The sequence below is a fragment of the Lotus japonicus genome, chromosome 2, assembly GCF_012489685.1.
Source record: "Lotus japonicus ecotype B-129 chromosome 2, LjGifu_v1.2".
Lineage (NCBI taxonomy): Eukaryota > Viridiplantae > Streptophyta > Magnoliopsida > Fabales > Fabaceae > Lotus > Lotus japonicus.
In genome coordinates, this window is record NC_080042.1 from 74446691 (window position 1) to 74469677 (window position 22987).

The 22987-nt window shown below is 36.1% G+C and overlaps 1 protein-coding gene across 3 annotated transcripts; it reads left to right on the plus strand.

Annotated features, from left to right (window-relative positions):
- Positions 1–3786: 3786 nt before the first annotated feature.
- LOC130739509 (DExH-box ATP-dependent RNA helicase DExH5, mitochondrial-like) lies at positions 3787–18262 on the plus strand. 3 transcript variants are annotated; one of them, XR_009019885.1, is made up of 19 exons: positions 3787–4015; positions 4254–4414; positions 4501–4588; positions 4840–5085; positions 7227–7322; positions 8593–8781; positions 8930–9089; positions 9165–9295; positions 10301–10468; positions 10579–10851; positions 11176–11370; positions 12558–12761; positions 12921–12990; positions 13081–13229; positions 13871–14176; positions 14935–14994; positions 15236–15291; positions 15414–15524; positions 17150–17290. XR_009019885.1 is itself a non-coding variant. In XM_057591817.1 (19 exons), the coding sequence occupies exons 1-19, from the start codon at positions 3944–3946 to the stop codon at positions 17606–17608; spliced, it is 3291 nt and encodes a 1096-aa protein (XP_057447800.1). In that variant the 5' UTR covers positions 3792–3943; the 3' UTR covers positions 17609–18262. The 3 variants fall into 3 exon arrangements, 2 of the variants coding, with proteins under 2 accessions (XP_057447800.1, XP_057447801.1); XM_057591817.1 differs by having other exon boundaries at positions 3792–4015; positions 15139–15291; positions 17150–18262; XM_057591818.1 differs by lacking the exons at positions 3787–4015; positions 4254–4414; positions 4501–4588; positions 4840–5085 and adding an exon at positions 8459–8505 and having other exon boundaries at positions 15139–15291; positions 17150–18262.
- Positions 18263–22987: the final 4725 nt, after the last annotated feature.

Consider the following 22987-nt stretch of genomic DNA (forward strand, 5'->3'; position numbering starts at 1 on the left):
TCTAGTAAACTGTGGTGTGGTATCCTCCGCTCTGGCTGGCAAACAACGTCGCGCCAAGCTGGTGCACCAGCCAAATCCGAGCAGCCTCCTCGTATCGGTGACCTACAATGAAATGAATTGAGTTAACAGTTTCTAATAATTCACTAAAAATAGTTACAAATTAATCAAGTAATAATTAAGACATACCCTCCATCGCAGAATCGTACAACATCCGCAAGACCCCAAACCGAATAGTAGTGTTCCTATTCGTATCAAACTCCTCACGATAAATACTAGACGATCCTCCCAAAAGCAAGGCGCAGGCGCAGGCCGCTGCTCCAGGCGTATAAAACCCCGATCTCATCGGGAGATGAAGAAGAGCCAATACATCGTCCAAGGTGATAGTCATCTCCCCGAACGACATGTGGAAGCTGCTAGTCTCCTCATGCCACCTCTCGACGAGGGCCAATATGAGGCCTGAGTCTGTCTCTTGGTAGTTGCACCTGGCTAGGGGATAAAGACCTGTCTGCTGGACCAGCTCTTGAACCCGTGTCTCACCCTCACTATCGCCATCACAAGAGACATTCGCGACCTTCCCGCCAACGGTCGCCACCCTAAGGTCCTGTCGGTCCACGTATCGCGAGTTAGTGCCTAGAATGGCATGCCACGTCCATGGAGCCTTGTGATCTGTGTAATGAGTGAGGAGCGACAACTTAACTGACCCCCCCGGAAACAAAGACAACGTCTGGAGCACCAGGTCATCATCTTCACCCTGTACCCCCTCCTCCTATACCACGACAACAACATTAGGAGATTCATCCTCGCTAGATCCCTCGCTGGAACGCTGACGAATCTGCTAAGGAGTGGCGTGGGGAGATAACTCGGCCATGGGAGACAGCGAAGTAGGAACCGGAGTAGAGGACCCAGCTGCCTGAAAACGCTGAACTGCCATGCTAACGTCTGTATCATGCTCGCCGCACCTACAAGAAGCGTGTAAGCGCGTGTGTCGATCCTCTGCATCCTCTACTACATCCTCCGTGCTAATCCTAATAGTGTTCGTTGTTCTCGCCATCTATTCAAAGTTAACAAATTTAATAGCATTAACATCAATTATGAATCACTTAGTAATCAATTATCTCAATTATGAGTCATAACATGAACTAATCATGGTTTTCAAATATTTTATAGTCTACACATCATTTTTTAAATCTCTCAATTATGAAAGGAAAAAACTGTTCTATTCATTATGAGTCTTAACATGAATCAATCATGTTTTGTAATTGTTTTCTACTTTAAATATCAACTATCTCAATTATTGAAGGAAAAAATTGCAGGTTTAAATCATTATGAGTTTTATTATGTTTTAACCATGTTTGTTAAACATTATACAATTCACTAAATAAATGATCTAATTTATTTCAATTATTTCAATTATCTCAATATTAAATAATTCACTAAATAAATTATCTATATTCCACTGATTAATTATGTATTTTAAATATTTTCTAAATTAATGAAGATAAAATGTTTTATGTTAATTAAAACTAAACAATTATTGAATAATGACAATACAAGTTTAAATATTTCGTATTGAATACGATATTTTATATTTCGTATTCAATACGAAAGTTATATTCCGTATCGATCAAAACCTCCATGGACGACCACCTCAGTTGTAGAACTTACTCATTGCCAAAACAAACCATTCCAGCCAACAAAAACTCTAATTAATCATCATGGAACTAGCCTAGGGTTGAATAATTGAACTAATTTAAAGTAAAATGGTGAAAATGATAACTTGTTTCTAGGTTTGAATGAGTTTGAATGAAAATGATGAAGAACAGAGGTTATTGACGCTTTGATGAAGATGATGAAGTCCCAATATCAAAACCCAACAAGCTTGGATCAATCAGAAGTGGCAAAACGTTTTATTCAGAGGGGGAGGAAAGGGTTTGAAGGAGAGGAAAAGTTTGGAGCGAATGAAATGAATTTGAAAAGGTCTCTGCCCTTACATACTAAAACAGATACGGAAGTTTATATCCTGTATCGAATAAGTGGCAGAGACTTTAACGTAATTTCCCCACTTTAAGTTGGGTGCCAAGCCCCATACCTAGGGTGGCAAACCCAAATCCCCAGTTTAATGCATATATATTTTCTTAGGCCAAGATTACTTGTACCCTCTCTGTTTACTATCCCACCATCCCCTTTTGAGAAAAAAATACAATTATACCCCCAAATTAAAAAGAAAACTGATTCAACTAACAAAATAAACTGATTCAATTAACCTACTCCCCCCACCATCTCCCTCTCTCATTCATTCACGGTACCTTCTCCTCTTCCAAAATATGAGAACCATCTTCCTCTCTCATTCAAGATAGAAAGGAACATGAAAGAAACAAAGGCATTTCAAATGAAGAAGAAGCATAGGAAGAAGAAGGGAAACCTAAACCTAATCCCCTTTTCTCTGGTTAGTCCCCTCAATCAAGCCATTTATGTTGATTTCGCTTTCGTTTTCGAACCATGTTTAGGATTTGTTTTTTTTTATGTTTAGGAATTGTTTGATCCGCAATTTAATTTCCGGTAGTGTAATCGTTCCTTCATTTAAATTGCGGTAATGTAATGTCTATTTCTGGGTTCATCTCGTCGTGAAAAGGTCTGGGATGGTTGTTACCGCAACTAAGATTGCGGACGTTACCGCAACTTAGATAGCGGACACTACGACTACTAAGATTGCGCACGTTACCGCTACGAAGATAGCGGACGCTACCGCCATATAAGTTGCGGTAGCAATAAACCGTCCGCAGTTTAAATAAAGGATCGAACCAGAACCCATATCCCAGATCCCAGACTTACGCGAAAAACAATAAAAATTATGAAATCACACCTTTTTTGAGCTTCTATTCTTCTCTTGATCTCACCCAATGACGTTTACACTTATTTGGAGCTTCAAATACCTCTAAGGTCTGTGATGTATTGATTTAGAAGATGAAATAGGGATGAGGAAGGTGAGAGTGGAAGAGGAAGAAGGTGAGGTTGGGATAATTTTTTTTTTTACTACTTTTTATGTTTTCTAAGTTGGAGGTATTTTTTGGATTAAAAAATAAGGGGATGGTGTGGATAGTAAACAGGGAGGGTACAAATAGTCTTGGCCATTTTCTTATTGGGTTAAATATTCTTTTCGTCCCTGAACTATAGCGAAATTTTGGAAACCGTCCCTCAACTAATTTTTTGGTGGTTTCTTTCCCTTAACTTAGTAAACTGTTTGCTATTCACCATTTGACCATGTTGACTGCTTATGTGTGTTATCAGTGTGTAGGTTAGTGCTCACATGGAGGTTTTCTTTCCGGTTTAGCCGGTTTTTCCTTTATTTTTTTATTTTTAATACTGAAAATTCATTATTTATTTATTTTTTATTCTCTCCTTAATTTCTACCCCAAATCCTCACTATGTGAATTTCTATTAAAAAGATTTTCTATAATAATATAAGGGACATGTGAGTTGTTATTGTGACCCGAATAATAGTTAAGTGGTCAAAGTTGAGAGATATGTTGGTTGGAGAGCGAGAGGTTCATTGATCAATCCTGGCCAAACCTGCTAATTTGAGCAACTAGCAGGTTTGGCCAGGATTGATCCATGAACCTCTCGCTCTCCAACCAACATATCTCTCAACTTTGACCACTTAACTATTATTCGGGTCACAATAACAACTCACATGTCCCTTATATTATTATAGAAAATCTTTTTAATTTTTCTCCAAAGGGTAGGGACGTAGGGTCCTTTGATTCCAGGTCAGGTGTAACTGTTTGTCAGATGATGTGGCAACTGTACTTGTAGCATCCTCCGTCACGCGCGACAGGGAAATCAGCGGAGCGGTCAAAGAGAATAAAGACAGAGAGTGCGTCTCGGAGACATTGTCACTCACTGTCGTGTCCCGTGCACACCGAGTCATCTTCCATTTTTCGCCATGAACAAACGACCTCCGCCACCAGTCTCCGCCGATCTCAGCTCTCGCGAGTTTGAGGTTTCGTCACTCTCGGTGAGATTTCTTACCATGGTTGTTTATATTTATATGCGTTTTCTCTAGTAAGTGTGATTTAGTTACTTCCAGTTTGCATTTTCATTTTCCAGAAATTTATTAGGTTAGTTTCCTTTGATAATGTGTGGGATTTCTTGTTACTGAAACTGCCAAAATTGTCACTTCAGTTTAATGCATGTTTTCTTATTTATGCTGAGGAATTTTTTGTTTTTGTGTTGCTTCAAATTTTGTATATCAGAATCAGAGTGGTTTCCCTAATGATAGCATGGCTGAGTGGAAGCACAAGTTAACAATGCTTTTAAATGACAAGAGTAAGCAAGAGGAGGTCTCGAGGGAGAAAAAGGATAGGCGTGATTTTGAGCAACTAGCCGCTTTGGCCAAGATAATGGGGCTGTATAGGTATTTTTACTACTCCCATAGTTTGGAAATGAATCAAACTTTGCTCTCTTTTGTGTGGGGATCTCAACTGCTTTTATATATTGCAGCCATAAGTATGGAAAAGTTGTTGTCTTCAGTAAGGTCCCGCTTCCAAACTACAGACGTGATTTGGATGATAAACGCCCGCTGAGAGAGGTATGTTTGTTAATCATGTTCCATGATCTGCTCACTACTTCTCTGAATAATTTGATGAGGATAAACTGATTAACATCAAGTAAAAACAATAGTTTCCCTAAGTGTTCTTCCTTTTCGTCCTGTGTTTTCTCCATCACTACTTGATTTTCTTGATTTGTTCTTAGATCTTAAAGTATTTAGGTAAAGTTTCTAAATGCAAACTAATATTTCTCATTGAGAGACATTTTAGTAAAGCTTTTATTAATTGACAGGTGAACCTGCATAGTACTGTGTTAAGGCGAGTTGATGCATATCTTGAAGATTACAAAACCAAAAAGTCCAGAATGAAGAAAAGCTTTTCAGAATTGTTGTCTGCAAGGCCAATCAGTAGCTGTGGTATTGGTACAGATGAAGAGCTCTATGAGCAACCTGAGCTACTAATATCTAGTAAAGCTGTTCTGGAGACAATTCTCTGGCAGAAAAGTTTACAAATGCGTGACGAGCAACAAGCTTGGCAGGTAATCTTCCCTGAAAGTATAAAAGATTAGTTTGTTTACAAATGTGGCATGTGTCTTCATAATTTAGATTTCAAGACATTCTCTTTGGCAATATATTAAGTTTGTTTGTGTAAGATGGTGATACGAACCTTATTCATAGTTTCCTACCTGCCTAATTCCTTGTAAGATGTTAAAACAGCCTTGCAGGAATTTATAGGCATAACTGAAAAAGAGAAGCTCTTGCCATGGGTGTGGATTTCTGTGTGCATTTGAGATACAAAAGTGTCAGTATATGATAATGAGATATGTGGATGATAGGGTTATGAAATGGAAGGTGTAAGGAGACTTTTCATAGTGCTTTTGGGAGCTGAGATGAAAAATCTTAGGATGTATGATCGAAGGCATTACTTGAGAGTTGAAGCAGGTTGGGCACCTAATACATTTGAGAAATCAATACATAAAGAACATTTACGGCTTGAATTCTATGCGTATGAACTGAAGTGATCAGAATTCTATTTCTTTTGAATACCTTGGAATCAGGAAGTTACTTGCTGGCATTGCGCAGAGGCAGGAGAGGGAAGAGAAATTATAACATTTTGCTTTATTTTCCGTATGGTGTGGATGATTGACAAGAGAAGAGGTATAACGGAGTATATAAGAAGAATAAGGATGATATCATGAAAATCTTACTGATCAAAAGCTGAGAAGTATAAATACAATATTCCTGAAGTATAATGCTACCATTACAAGTCCTGATGCCATTAGGATGGGAAACCGTTGAGTGGCATTTTGCTCGGTGCTGATTAATCACTCTGATTGCCCATTCCATAAGCTGGCTAGCATAACACACTAATCCTACGCTTGAACAAAAATTTGTAGTAGTGAGATGTGATAGAGAATATGTGAAGTCATGTGGTTAGATTTCATCAAAATTGAATCTAAGTTTTGGATATATATTCTGTCATTTGGCCGCAGTTTATAAATTTGTATTCTCCATTTCCAATGTCACTTTCTCATTGCACATTGGCATCTCATTAGCTTATCCACATAGGCTAGATATAAGCTGATCTTTTGTATACACATATAGAGGTTAAATGCAAGTTGTATTTACCTTATAAATTCATCTTTTATAGTTTGAATTTCAGGAAACCTGAACAATTATGCCAAGGTTGGCGTTAAATTTTGTGGTACTAAGATTGAGAAATTGTATGGCTCTTCAGCCGGTCATCAATGTCTGTGTGTCCCCCATACTCTTAGAATGCTGGTTACGCGTAACTCTACACTGAAAGATCACCTTGAGGTGATGATTGCTCTACCCTTATTAAGGACTTATTTACCTCTAGTCAATGTGGACCTTATCACCCTCCCACATCCAGGGCTGGACCGCAAGAGCGTGATGTTTGCAGGACTGTACATTTGCTGGTGACCCATTTTTGGGTTGCCTAGGACAAACCCTGATACTAGCTTAGAATTCGGGTTAGGCGTAACTATACCCCCCCCAAAAGCTAGCTCTACCCTCCATGAGGAATTATTTGGCTATATCTTTAGTTAATGTGATACCTTAACACATACAGTTGCAGTGAACTTAGGTGGAAAGCAAGGCTTGTGTTTTTAATTTTGATTCAGAAATCAGAATCAATGTATTCGGTGGAGAGCAATGCCTGTATTTTTAAGGCGGATCCTTTGGTTGAACAATTGATTTTGGATAAGATCAGGCTATTATCCATTTGGTGCAAAGCACTTGATTTTTGAAGGGGTTTCCCTACAGATGCATATGCAGAGGGATAATGCAGTTTTACTCCATTGATGAGTATGACTTCATTTTCCCTCTTTTTCTTTGTTCAGCTAATGATGTGCCCCCCCCCCCCCCCACCACCCCATTGTGCAGGGTCTCTCTTGTTCTCTAATTCTCTTAGTCTTAATCAATTTCTTCTTTTATCCAAAAATTTGAAGATTGTCCTTGTACTTCAGTTAGTTGTTCCTTCCCATTAGTAGGATAAATGTTAGCAGTGCCAGTAAAAGGTTTAGCACAGTTATTTTGCGCATAGATGGATTACCTCAATTCTTTATCAATGTTATTAAAAAATATTCAATGAGGTTTGAAACCATTGGAACAAAAGAAAATGGTTCAATGTTTTTGATGTCTTACCTTTTCATTTTAGGAATCACCAGAAGGAAGGAGAATGCTGGAATTTCGTTGCAGTCTCCCTGCTTATAAAGAGAAGGAAGCAATATTATCAGCCATTTCAAGGAATCAGGTTTATATAATAAATACATTTTATTGTTCTTGTTGCTTATTCACGACACACTAGTTAATAACATTAACACCTTATACATATTGCATAATAACTCTCTTTCTGTTTTCTTTTGGTCTATTTTGAATTGAAAGTTACTGATTTGTTTGAGAGACCACTATGCCTCTTGTATCAGTTTTAAGTTTGCCAAAATTTTCTTTTGATAAAGGAAGAAATTGCAACAGAAATATAAAAGTACAACTAGTGGGAGGTTAATAAGTTCTCCAAAACTGATATGAATTAAAAATACAAAATAGTAAAAGGGGTTGATCCTATGTTAAATAGCAGCCACCTTTACTGCCTCTGCTTTGTTTCTACCTTTGCGCCTTATTGTGCGTGACTTTTTTTTCTTTTCTTTTCTGGCCACCACATCCTTCTCTGCAGCCATTAAAACTGCTATTTGGGCGCTCATATTCCCCATAGGACGTCATCCTGCTTACACCACATCCCCTGCCGCTGAATTTGACCTTGCTCTTCTGCTGCCAACATATCTGAATCTGATACTGAGACCAATCCTGGCTCTACCGACCATAGTTCCCTGAAACCCTAATGACCTGCCTGCCTTCATCCTATATAGCGCCTTATTTGCAAGTACTGCTTGCATTTGGCACAAGTCATCTGTACCACTTTGGATGACTGTTTGAAACTGAATCATATTGAAGGGGCTATCCCCAAACAAGATAACTCTCAATTTGCTGAGTGGGATGATGAGGACTCTGTAAAATTATGAGTTGATAATTTGAAGCATATAAAATAGCTAGATTTGTTTTTGTAAGGATTTTGGAAACTAAGAAGTGTTTGTGGATATATATGCTTCATGGTTTGCAGCAGATTGTTGAATATAGAATGTCTCAATTTGAAGAATTTTAACTTGAATCGAGAATATAGAGGCATTTTAACTTGTTCCTATAACTCTGTCATTGTATGATTTGGCTATTTATTGTATTTACGTATATTTTTGTTATAATTTTTTTCATCATTATTGTGATTTTTCAAATATTATTTCTGCATGAGGTAAACTCGCAACTCTTATGAGTTTATGTAAGCTCTTGTGTTTGACAACAGTTGATACTTTTTAAAACAATCTTTGCAAATTTCAGCATGCATCTTAGTTAAGGTCTGGTGTATGCCTCTGAATGAAATCCTGGTAACTATTTGCACTATTAATGTGAATCTTTTTAAAGTTTGGCATCTCAAATTTTAATTTTTAATTATTGAGTGACATACTTTACAGGTACTTGTCATTTCAGGTGAAACAGGTTGTGGGAAGACAACACAACTTCCACAGTTTATTTTAGAATCTGAGATAGGATCAGTTCGTGGGGCTGTTTGTAATATTATATGCACACAACCAAGACGCATTTCAGCAATTTCTGTCTCTGAAAGGGTTGCTTCTGAAAGAGGGGAGAAATTGGGTGAATCTGTGAGTTTTATGAAGACAATTATTGTTAATTACTCTCCCAACACATTATTTTTCTGTTATTTGATTTTTTAGGAATTTAAAGTATTTCTCTCTCTCTCTCTCTCTCTTTCTCTCTTTCTCTCTCTCTCTCTCTCTCCCTTCATGAAAGGTTGGCTATAAAGTTAGACTTGAGGGCATGAAAGGGAGAGATACCCATCTTCTCTTTTGCACCACAGGCATCTTACTAAGAAGACTACTAGTTGATAGAAGCTTAAAAGGCGTAACCCATATTATTGTGGATGAAATTCATGAGCGTGGGATTAATGAAGGTAGATTTCTGATCTTGACTGTCTGCAGTTTCCATAAGATTTTTGGTTTTAATTCCTTCTTTTTATTTGTGACAGATTTTCTGCTTGTTGTCCTTAAAGATCTCCTAGCTCGCCGACGAGAATTGAAACTGATTTTGATGAGTGCCACCCTTGATGCGGATCTCTTCTCTTCATACTTTAATGGAGCTTCAATCATGAAGATCCCGGTATGTTAGAGAAACTAATCAACATTGCAATTATGAAGATAGTTACATCACTGGGACTTTGACTATTAAATGTTGAAAGCATTGATTTAAGTATTAACTTGAAAGCATTTACTTTAGAGTTATGTTATATATAAAATCAATGATGTCTTTCGTTAATAGCTTAAGTGTTTCGGTTAATTGGTTCTTGACATGGTATCTGAGTGCCTATAACTAAGTGATTAAGATAATAAGATTTGATCCTTGCCACCTCTATTGGTCTAATAAAAGTTGAAATTCAACATAAGGTAATATGAACCTGTGCATTTTCTATGGTTCAACATGAAAAGTCTTTTGAATGAGGAGGCGTGCTTGATATAAAACTATTTGTAAGCTTCTCTTGATAGGTTACGTTTTCTGTACAGTGGGTCTTGTCAGGTTTCTTCTAGGATTTTAAACTGGAATAGAAATTGGGTCTTAATGACTATCCATTGCAGAAATACTAGAGATTTGCTTAGAAATTTCAAAGTTTTAATGCTTCTTATTCTTCACTTTGTTTGTGGCGTGATTTTATTTTATTTTTTAGATATTGAATATGTGAACAAGAAAACTCAAACTTAAGAGGGGTTTAGATCTATGGGATCATTTTGGAGAAGTTAGAGCTGGGGTGAATTCACAGGGTTAATGAACGTAGGGATGGGGTTCTTGATATTAATTTTAATGGTTAAATCATAGTAAAAGTGGACTCTGTAGCATTAAGAGTTGAAGTAAACCTTGTAGCTATAGCAGGTTTATTGATGATTTGGGTGCCTTTTGTTGTATTTGTTTTCTACTTGAAATTTTCTCTTGGAATTGATGTTTCATAATCTTTGTTGTACTTTTAAGGTTTTATTCCCTTTATATTCTTCCTTATTTGGAAGGAATTGGGGGGGGGGGGTTGAAATAAAAAATATATTCTACTTAGATGGTAGAAAGGACAATTAATTTCCCCTATTCTTATTGGTTGGGTGTATATGGTTCCTAATGTAGGGCTTCACCTACCCCGTTAGAACTCATTTTTTGGAGGACATTCTGGAAACGTCGGGGTACAGATTGACCCCGGAGAATCAAATTGATGATTATGGTCAGGAAAGGATTTGGAAAATGAACAAGCAGGCTCCAAGAAAGAGGAAAAGCCAAATTGCTTCTGCTGTAGAGGTACTTAGAAGATTTTTTTGAAGTTTGAACTACTGTTCCTATTGCTTATTATAGATTTATTGAAGTCGTTTTGTGGATTATGAAAGTTCATCTTGGAAAAATGTGACCAGGATGCATTAAGAGATGCTGATTTCAAAGATTATAGTCTGCAAACAAGGGAGTCTTTGTCATGTTGGAATCCTGACTGCATTGGTTTTAACCTAATAGAATACATCTTATGCAATATATGTGAGAATGAAAGGCCAGGTGCTGTTTTGGTTTTTATGACTGGGTGGGATGATATAAGTGCTCTGAAGGAGAAGCTCCTAACACATCCTGTCTTGGGAGATCCAAGCCAAGTCTTGTTGCTTACGTGTCATGGTTCAATGGCCAGTTCGGAGCAGGTAATATGTTGTCTTCTGATGGTACATTTTTTGAGTTTATATAGTAATCTGCAGATATTACGTAGCACATAAGGTTTGTATTGTCTATACTCATTTAGAAGCACTAATTTGTAGAAAGGTAGAAGCAAGAAAAAAGGAAATAGATCTATCCAAATAATACTACCATATCAAAATGATTTACATGATCATAAATAAAATAGGAAAATAATAGTATTCACAACACATACTTTGGTAAAAAATAAAGAAGCATATGCTGATGTGTTTTACCTTCCTGCTTACTAGTAATATCCACTTAATATTACATTTTATATATTGGATATGCAGAGGTTAATATTTGAAGAGCCTGAAGATGGAGTACGAAAAATAGTGCTAGCAACAAATATTGCTGAAACTAGTATCACCATAAATGATGTTGTTTTTGTTCTTGACTGTGGAAAGGCAAAAGAATCATCATATGATGCACTTAATAACACACCTTGTTTGCTTCCCACCTGGATCTCCAAAGTTTCTGTTCAACAAGTAAGGTTATGTTCTTTATTTCTTTATGACTTGAAATCAGTTTATTTTTCTGGTGTCATTGATGTATTATATCAGGTTCATTTGTGCAATTATATTTTAATAGCGTTTTTATGAAATCCTGCTTTATTAGATCACTTGGTAAATGCTGGACGGTAAAGTGCCAACACAGAAATAAGCTCAAATGTTGCAGAGATGAGAACGTTAGATGCATGATTGGATACACGAGATAAAATAGGATTAGGCGTAAATACATTGTAGAGAAAGTTAAGGTAACACTTACTGTGGAAATGTGGATAAGAAGGTAGGTGTTTCGTTGTTTTGACATGTGTGGAAAAGACCTATATCAGCTGTAGTAAGGATAGTAAGATCAATTGGATGGTAGTCCAATAGTTGAAGGTAGGGAGGCAAGAAAAACCCATCAATGATTTGTCCTTAGACATGCTCTAGGATAGGATATTACATCATTGTACGATCCATGTAGTCAATCCTACCTAGTGCAAAAAGCCTTTTCTTGGTTTAGCTGGCTGAATTTCGTGTTTACAAGACACAAGACTATTCTTAATGTAGATATATGGGGTATCATTCTGTGTCAATTACTTAAAAAGATGGCTATTGGCAAGTTTAATGTCTTTGAATTTTTTGTTTTGTTTTGGGGGGGGGGGGGGGGGGCAGGACCTGTGAAATATTCAATATTTGTGTTGCATTTTTATGATTAATGGTCATCTCTGTGTGAATAATGTTGTGCATTAATCTTTTATTCTTTTGGAACTAATAATGTACAAGTATGATCTTTAGGCCTAACTTTAGATCCCCATGATATATGGGCCCCACCTGGATCTACAGTTTTGGGATACAGTGGTATGCCATTCAAGTGAATGGCTGTGGCTTTCAACTTTTAATTGTTATTCATTCATTTGAGTAGCTTGTATACGTTGTGAATATGATATATAGCTGATTAATCGTAACTTTGTTAATCAATGGACTGATGGGATGTAGTTTTCCATCATGTTGGGGATGTAATATGCCATTTTTTAAAGATCAGGGTGGAAAGGGCAATTAGACTAAAAAACTTGGTTCCAAAATGCAATTATCTGTGAATCATGGTCCTAAACCTTAATTGTAAAACTTATTTTCCCTTTAACGGTGATTTTATTCTCTCATACCCCTGAATCCTTTTTTTTTTCTAGAGAAAAGGAAGAGCTGGTCGTGTTCAACCGGGAGAATGTTACCATCTTTATCCTAGATGTGTATATGGTGCTTTTGCAGAATATCAATTGCCAGAAATTTTGAGGACACCTTTGCAATCTCTCTGTCTGCAAATCAAAAGTTTAAAACTAGGAAGTATATCTGAGTTCTTGTCTAGGGCTTTACAGTCTCCTGAGATACTTGCGGTAACAACAAATTCCGTGCTCTAATTCACTGCTGCCACTTTATCTCCAATTAATGCACCTTTTTTTGTGTGTTTTTGAAATACCTTTGCTGATTGATTTAATGTTATTGTTTGTATATAGGTCCTCTATCTCATTTTGGCTTGCTTATTTCATTCATAGGTGCAAAATGCAATTGAATATTTAAAAATAATTGGAGCTTTGGATGAGAATGAGAATCTGACTATTCTAGGTAGGTTAGTGGATGAAAATCTGATTATTTGATTGCCCCCTAAAACAACAAATTTCTGAAGCATTGTAGTTGGTATCTATCTATTGACAGGCCACTATTTGACAAAGTTTCCAATGGAACCAAAACTTGGCAAGATGCTTATATTTGGTGCTATCTTCAATTGCCTGGATCCAATATTAACTATAGCTGCTGGTCTTAGTGTGAGAGATCCTTTTCTAACACCTTTGGATAAAAAGGACGTAAGTTTTTCCTGCTTTAAATGACTGTATCATATTCATTTTTTGTAGATGTCATTTGAAATTTACTTGTGTTCTGGCTCATCATTCCTCCTTCTCATGAACTCAAGTTGTAAAAATAAATTTGGTCAAATTTGCTGTTTCTATTGTTCAAACTTCAAATACTAATTTTAGTTGAATTTTACCTAGACAATTCCTGTTGTGTTGACATTTATTTGAATTGGCCTTGTGTAAAGAAGTCAGATAGAATAGAAGCCCTAATAAGAACAGTTGATCAGATTGAGGATAACCCTATTGTTTAAGGTGGACAAAGATCGATAAATATTCTTCCAAAAAAAATGGTTTTTGACAGAACAATGATGAAGTTTGACCCACCTAACTGACTCATCTTGTGGGTAATTTTTTTTTTTGACGGTGCTCTATACTCAGCATGCTGCATTTTATATGCGTGGAGGAATTTTACAATTGGTATTTAGTATTTACAAGTCAAATAAATATGGGAGACTTAACAAATAAGACTCATACTATCTTATCGACTCTTTCCTTCATGTTATGTTATCAATATTTGTGAAAAAAACATGTATTTTGGCCCATTTCTTTTCAAACTTATTGCTTGATTGATTTATCAAATTTGTTTATTGCAGCTTGCAGAGGCAGCAAAATCTCAGTTCTGCCATGAATACAGTGACCACCTTACTCTTGTGAGAGCTTATGAGGGCTGGAAGGATGCTGAAATTGACCAAGCAGGGCAAGAATATTGCTGGAAGAATTTTCTTTCAGCACAATCCATGAAAGCTATTGATGGGCTTCGGATAGAATTCTTATCCCTCCTCAAGGATATTGGATTAGTTGATAGCAACACAACCAGCTGCAATTCATGGAGCTATGATATGTATCTCATACGAGCAGCTGTTTGCTATGGGCTATATCCCGGAATTTGCTCTGTTGTGGTATGTTCTTTTACATCATAATTTGTTAAAAATTTAAAATATATGAAAAGTATCTTATAAAATCTTAATTGAATCTTTGAATACTTTAGAGCATCTCAGATTATCCCTCAAGATTGGTTTGCAAATTTTCTTATACATCGTGTTTTGTTTTCTTATTTAATTAATATTTCAAGTCCAGTGTTAAATAATTATTTATGTTCTGTTTTGCAATACCACTGAACATATAATTGACTTCATCTGTCCTAGATATGATTGACCTCGGCATTTGTCCGAGTTGTTTGGCCTTAACATTTTGAAATATAGAAAACAAGAATCATTTGATCATAACCTTATTTTTGTTTGAATTTTACAAATATGACAAATAATCAAGGTGATGAGTAGGTATAATTCAACCGTTGGATCAACAAAGTTCAAATTCTATCTTAAGTTATTATGGTATGAGAATATGATAAGAACCTTTTGGAGAACCACACTAGAAAAGCTAACTACTATAGTTGGAGAGCCCGGGGCCTTATAAGAATTATTGCATTGTAATTTGTTGTATCACCCAATATATTGTGCACATCATACTAATATAATTTTAATATTATTCTTAAGTCTCTCTAGACCTAGAAGACCAACGCTATTAGCTGAATATAAATATTATATATTTATTGTGAACACTTGTAATATTTATTGTGAACACTTATAGATTGATATTATATATTTAGTGCATACTTATTTGTGAGTAAATAAGTGTGATGTACCTTCGTTTGCAGCATAATGAGAAGTCATTTTCTCTGAAAACAATGGAGGATGGCCAAGTTCTCTTACATTCGGTTAGTCCATTCAAATCTGTTTAATTGACTGCTGTTGTGGAACAATATAAACTTTTACTCAAGTTTTTTATACTGTCTTTACTCTTTTGAATTATTAATTTTTGGTTTGTCTTCCTCAATTGCACGTTCATTTTGTTTGACTAGAATTCAGTTAATGCTCGGGAAACTAAAATTCCATATCCATGGCTAGTTTTTAATGAGAAGATAAAAGTGAACTCAGTATTTCTCCGTGACTCAACAGCTGTGTCTGATTCAGTGGTGCTTCTTTTTGGTGGCAGCATCTCAAAAGGAGATACTGTAAGTTCCTTTTGATTTTTTTATTGCTTCTAATGTTAAGTCTAAAAAAATTGGAGTTTCAAATTGCTGTGTAATTTTTAATCCTATGATGATTTTCTGGAATTCCATTCTCTTTCCGGCAGGATGGTCACTTAAAAATGTTTGGAGGATATCTGGAGTTTTTCATGAAGGCTGATGTTGCTGACATGTACCTGAGTATAAGGAGAGAACTTGACATCTTCATTCAGAGCAAAGTAGGTTTAAATTAATTCAATGCCAGTACTAGTTTCCCCTTGATATTTGAATCATGATGAAACTAAAAGAGAAAGCAGAAAACATTGAAAGTCAAACTTAGGTCTCTCTCATTGTTATTTGGTTTTGTTCACAAAACCATTGACTTGTTAAGGTCCTACATAACATATTGACTAGAGAGTAGAGATATGACCAAGGAAATCCTTTTTAGGACCTCCCTTAATGGGTTGTCCACATAACTTTGAAGTTCAAGAATGAACCTGTCTGGGAAAACCATTGAAGTCAATCGCACCAGTGACTATTCCAACTTCCAAGAGAAATTATTGATTCCATGTTCTAGATGTCTAGTCTTGGGCATGAGAGGGTGTGTGAAACTCTTAAATTGACTAGATATGGCCTATAAGAAGTCCTTATAAAGGGTAGGGAAATCCTGACTCTCTACTCTTGGGGTAGAGTTAGGTCTTGTTTGAATTCTAAAAAAGATTTAAAATAGTTTTCTAATATTTTAAAACTAAAACAAATAGCTAGGCTCTAATTAAGTGTTATTAGAAATTAGACTGTTATAAACCTACAATTCTAAAAGCTTAAGCTACTTGGTGGAACCACATGAATAGTTTTTATATTGTATCTATGACATGACTTCTCACATAAAGCCGTATGTTTGAAGTGAGGATATTACACAGGAACACCCAACTTATGTTGAAATTCAACTTCTATTAGAATAATGGGGTAGTAAGAATCAAACTCTACTACTTGATCATAGAAGCTTTGGTATCCCGTCATAAACTGATTATTCTAAAAGCTCAAGTCATTAGGTCACATGAATAGTTCATATATTATGTCTGATATAAGCCTATGTTAATGACTCTACTTATATGACATTTCAGATTCCACTACAAATTGGAGCATATATGATTAAAGTTCGTTACATATATCTCCAATTCGGGGACCTCTGAAAATGTCATCTTGTTGGTCATTTGAGTCATATTTGCTCACGAAATGACAACCAATATTAACACACTTGATTTTCTCATAAAAGTCAAAATTTGAAGTATCCTGGTTATCACCAACGAGTTTCATCTGTCTGTCTCTGACTTCTTGAAAATAAAATTCTCCGAGCAACTGTAAAAGCGCTCATGTGATAGATTAGGGGAAGAAAAAAGAAACTATATGATTTTATTGATGAGACTTCCCCTAACTCCAGACCAGAGATCAACACATGTTAGGAACTAAGAATACACGTTTTTCTTCTGAAGGTTGAGAGCCTGAGATATCTTCCACAACTAACAGAAACCAACCCATTGGGCTTAAGAGATGAAGTGGCATCGTCTACTCGCGTATGTATTTTAATACATTAAAAGTAGATGAGAGAGCTTCCTTAGAAAGCTTAAACATTAAATAGCTGTATAATAAAAGTGAAAAAATGATAGCTTGGATAACTATTGGTTAGAGTTACAACTTACTAGGAAGTAAAATATGGTAACAACTCTATATCTAACATGATAATTGATTAAACATAACCTGTTGATGCTTTCTTAATGCATACAGAAACATCTTGTTTTGATATTTTGTTAGACCAGCTTGCATTGATCAATGTGATTTATATTTAAACATAAACTGTTGGCAGCTACTATCTCCAATGATGGGTATACACTCATTTCACGAACTCCTGTCTGCTGTACGGTTCCTGATTTCTGACAACAAAGGTGAAGGCAAATTTCTATTCAGTTGCCAGCTACTTGGACCGTCAAAGCCATCTACAGTGTCATTACCGCAGGCATTGGTTTCAAGGACTGAGAGTGGACCTGGCGGTGATAACTCCAAAAGTCAGCTTCAAACATTGCTGACACGTGCCGGATATGATGTTCCCTTATACAAGACCATACAATTGAAGAACAATCAGTTTCAGTCTACAGTTGAGTTTCAAGGAGTGCAGTTAATGGGACAACCTTGTAACAACAAGAAGAATGCAGAAAAAGATGCTGCAGCTGAGGCACTAGAGTGGCTTATGAGTAGAAGTCAGACAGGGAATGAGTACACCAATAACATGACAATGCTAAAAAAAATTAAGAAGGATCATAATTAAGCAGTCAACTATAATGAGCTTTCTGGGAAGGCAATAGAATTCAAGATGAATGTACTTGATGAAATCTTCCACTCATGAAATAGATGGACAGAAAGGCATGGCAGCACTGTTAAGATGAGCCTGTTTGGATGCGTACCAAGTAGCCCTTATCGAACCTTATTAGTGCATTTTTTAAGAAGCTCCAGTAAGTGCTTTTTGATATGTTTCCAAACGAGCTCGTGCCTGGGGCTTTGAGCCAATTTTGGAGCTAATATAACAGTCATCTCCAACCTTCACCCAAAGCAGATAATGGATATTTTGTGTACTTGAAGCAACAATTGCCATTGAAAGCTTGAGGGCGATTAAATGTCCAGTTTGATGCATTACCATCCTAAGTGGGACAAAAGATGGTTAAGCAGATTCCCTTTACATTGGAAGGAGAGTGGAGTGTATTCATTCATAAATTATAAGCACATCCATGGCAGCATGTTCCAGAGGTTCAATATCATTTTGGTACCACAAGATATTTGTTTATGCATGTATTCAGGATATTGTGGAGTTCTGTTTAATTTTAGATGCTAAATGTGATTGTGAATATTACGAATTATGGATATATGCAAGAATCTATTTAAATGGCCTCCTCAACGAAGACAAGGAGATTTATTTTTCAGTTTACTCATTTATGACGAAGCATTTACTTTGAAACATTCTTCTTCTTCTTGGTACTTCTCGTACAAACGTGTAACATATCCTCTGAGCTTGTTCTTAGCTCTTTCCCGAAACTTTCAGTGATTTAGTTGATCAGTCAACTTTTTCCAAACTATACAAACTTGATCTGTCAAATATCAAATAGTACAAAGACATGTACATTTTCTAGATCTAGTGTTTCATAAAACTCAAGTTCGTAACACATATAGCAACACTATTTTCAAAATTCACAAGCTTTCGGATTACTTAAACACGAAAATATAAAAGCATGCAATAGGAAACATAATAGTAGTACATCAAAATTTTAAATTTTAATGGCAATAATAATCTCTATCTCTTTTAGTTTTACAATAATGCCCCTCACACTTCACACACCTAACCCTACAAATTAATGTGTACTATCAAGGTTCTTATTTACTGTGTTGGTTGGCGACTATATTTCAAGTTTACTATGGTGAGTCGCTTTTTAGTCACTCACCTTGGAACAAATTAAACTGTGTTCCAATTTCAGAAAGGTCATCAAAATTCAAATTGTTGACTCATTTATTCTAAAGTAATAAAAGTAATAAAAGATACTTTCAAACATGTCTTCAAGATTATATCATACCATTTAATTAGATCGGTGGTTTATACTCTATAGTTTATGATTTTGCATCATATATTACTATTACTATAAATCTGGTTTTAAGTTGATGTATATTAAGTTATTGACCTACTATATTTTATATTGAAAATCTGTTCAGAAAACACCCGAGCTTTTATCAACATTATTTTTGTGTATGTTACCTTAGGGCTCGTTTGGCACGCCGTATTAGGCATGATAGTATAAGCTTATATAACACATTATGAGTTTATCCATTGTTTGGTGATGACATTGTATTGTATAAGCTTATCTATCAAAGTCCCCTTATACGTTAAAATGACGTATTATTTAATCCATCACGTGAGTGATGGATAAGGCATGATAAGGTTGTGACGTATAAGTTACCATCACCACCACCGTCCATTGTTGCTAACTTACACCATCATTGGCCCCACCACCGCCACCGGTGTTGCCGCCACCACCCGATCACCACCGCCCTACCGTCACCACGGGTGTTGCCGCCACCACCACTGCTACCACCGACACCACAACCACCACCCTATCGCCACCGCCACCACCATTGCCTCCACCCTCCACTGTCGCCGCCACCTTGCTGCAGCCGCCACCGCCTTACCACCACCACCACCACCACCCACACCACAACCACCACCCTATCGCCACCACCACCATAATCGTCGCCACCACCGATACCACAACCACCACCCTATCGCCCCCACCACCACCATTGCCTCCACCCTCCACCGTAGCCGCCACCCTATCGCAGCCGCCACCGCCTTACCACCACCACCGCCACCCTATCATCGCCACCACCACAACCACCATCGCTGCCACCACCACCACCAACCTATCTCCACTGTCACCACCAACACCAACCTACCACCATTGCCACCACCACCACTTCCATCACCACCATCACCACCGTTATAATCACCTCCATATTCGATTTTTATTATATATCATTATTCAACACTTCACTAAACATAAAATTGCATTAATTTAAACGATATGGTAAATTATACAAAGTATGGCCAAACGCTGGATAGTATAAGAAAGTTATCAGGGCTTATACTATCAGGCCTAATACTATCAGGTCTTATACTATCAGGCCTTATACTATACATCGCACCAAACGGGCCCTTATTATCCTGCAAATGGAACTATCAATTTTCTCCCTACCTAGATGTTTCAAAAAAATCTTCCCTAGATTTCAGTAGAGGGATATAGCCAGAGATTGGATTGGATTACTAATGATAAGAGTAAATAATCATTTGTATCCTTAAAAGATTTGGGGTAAGTTACGTTAAATTCTTAACAATAGTGACAACCATCTTGACCTAAAAGATGAAAAAAGATGATCATTTTAGTACTTGTTTGAGACTTAATTGATCTTCTTTTATAAGTCAAATGAATTAATAGAAAGTACAAAAGGTACTTCAACTTAATACAAAAGAATCATAGCTGAAAGTAAAGACTTATATATGTGGAATATAATACTAATTCAACAGAATTCAGCCCCCACCAGGCCACCACTACTGTGCAAATAAGGTCAGACAGCATAAAAACCTGTAAAATAGGGAACCAAGCCCTGCCCTATTTAAGTCAGCCAGAGGACAATAACATCAAATACATGTTTCTGCAGAATTTGGCTGTGAACCTTAGTTTCTTTTTTCTTATCATCATGTACCAGCCATAAATAAAACTGGTTCCTGCCTGCCCCCACTCTTGGAATGAACACTTGAAGTCCTTTGCCATGATTCTCAGCCAAACCCATATAATCTAAGTTTAATCATATCCATACATAACTAATTCTAAATTGGCTTGCTCCCCTTTGATGTGTATCCAAATGCTCCATACGCCAGCAAACCAAATCACTCTCCACTTTACTTTCTGAGACTTGCCCTTTCCCCAAGCTTCGTGTTGTGCAAAGTGTGATGACCCTTAAATTGGGAGAACCATGTTGACCCCCAGCCAATTGAAACAAGCCATCCAAATACCATGAAGAGCATCTTCCACTTGACTTTTGCATAAATAACAATGCCCTTCAAAATTCTGCTCAGCTCTAATTCCCCTCTTGATCAAGTTGTCCCTAGTTGGTATCCTTCCAAGTTATATCCTCCATGCACTTTTGAAGGGACCGGGCTTCTCCAAATAGCCTTGAAGAACTTATTTCCAGTACCTGCTGCCCTTGAAATCTGTAGTTTGTAAGCAGACTTGATTGTGTACACACATTGAGGACCCTGAGACCATCTCCACCCATCACTTTTTTCTTTGCTGGCCTGAATAGAGGATAATCCCACCTAGATTACTTGTGTAGAAGTTGACTCTTAATCCTAAAGCCAGCTCAAACCATCTCAATATACTCTTGATGGTGCATATATTTTCCAATGACATTTCCCCAAGCAGCAATGTGTCATCAGTAAACTAAATTAATGTGAGAGACTTCAGTATTATTACATCCCTTTGAGCCCTGTAAACAATCATTTCCTTACAGCCTCCCTCAACATCCCACCCAACCCCCTGCCACTATCAAAAAGAGAAAGGGAGCAATTGGGTCACCTTGTTGCAATCCTCTTTTCATTTTAAATTCATTTGTTGGACTCTCATCATCAACCAAAACAGATATAGTCCTTAATTCTACACAACATTTCATCCACCTAATTCACTTGCTACAAAGTACAAAACCTCATCCTTTCTAAAATGTAATACAAAATATCCCAAGACACTGAATCATATGATTTTTCGAAGTCTATTTTAAACATGCAACATGGTAAAGAGACTTAATGCATTTTGATCTTTTAGACACTTCCATCTTTCAGAGGTTAAAGTGAAAATTCTTTGATGGGTACCAAAGTGTTGGTTTACCCAAGGAAAAAACCTGTAACAATTGGTTTATGAAAAACATTTAGGTTGGTGAGGTGGAAACTATCTGCTCTATTACTTCTTTAAAATTGGAAGTGAAGTAGGCTGAGGAACCAGAGAGTGAATGATGCATGCTCGAGTTAGTAGAATGGTTAAATGGATTCATTCGAATAATTCCTTTGTGATTAATTGTTAATGTTGATGAAACTGAGAATCTGATAAGGGATGCAAATTATTTTCCTGTTTCCAACATTCATAACATGAGGTCTCCTTAGTGGAAAATTATCATTCCCACAGTCACAAATATGCTACAGCTATTTGGAGTACTTGCACATATTTTTTTACCAAGTTTTAAGTGCAACATGATTCGGAGCTTTTTCAAGATCAACCCAGAGAGTTAGAAACTAGTCTTGCGACTGAAATTACAATAACTTTTTTTATTCAAACTTAAGATCCATTTTTTCTTTTTCCTTAAGAGATTATTTTTCATTAATAATATTAAACAAATCTTTTGACGTCAATTTCAAAATAAAAGAATAAAACTGTGAAATGAAAAAGTTAACTTATAAGTCAAGTTTTGACTGAAAATATAAGTAAACAATGCTAATATAATATATTAAAAAACATTTTCTTGAAAAGTAAGGAAAATAAATTATAATTTTACTAAAAAAATTAAATTATATCTTAAATATTACGTGCAAAACTAATATAATAATATCCTTTTATTTTAATTTAACTACATTTATTTAAATATTTATCGCATCAGCATTCAGCATCACATATACTTTGGGTCAAGTTAGATCAATCACAGGAATTAGTTTTTTTAACATTTCTTTATATTAACTATAACTGCAGATGTTTCTTTTGATTATTAAAAAAATCCTACAGTTAATATTTTTTAGTGATAATATTAGTGCATATGATGACTAGTTGTACCAAGTGATAGGTAGTTGTGTGACTGCATTTTGTAAAATATAATATGGTAATATCGTCAATATATTATATAATATAATATAATATAATATTTTTTAAAGTATATAATATAATATAATAATATGTTGTAAAAACAAATTTCCTAAAAAATGGAGACAGGGAAATTGATATTTTTAAGTGGCTCTATTAAAAAATAATAATGTTCATAGTTTTACAAAAATAACCCCAATGTATGGTTGATGCTAAGCTAAACTCTCTATATAAGTACCACTTCACATACCTTCGGAAATCACATA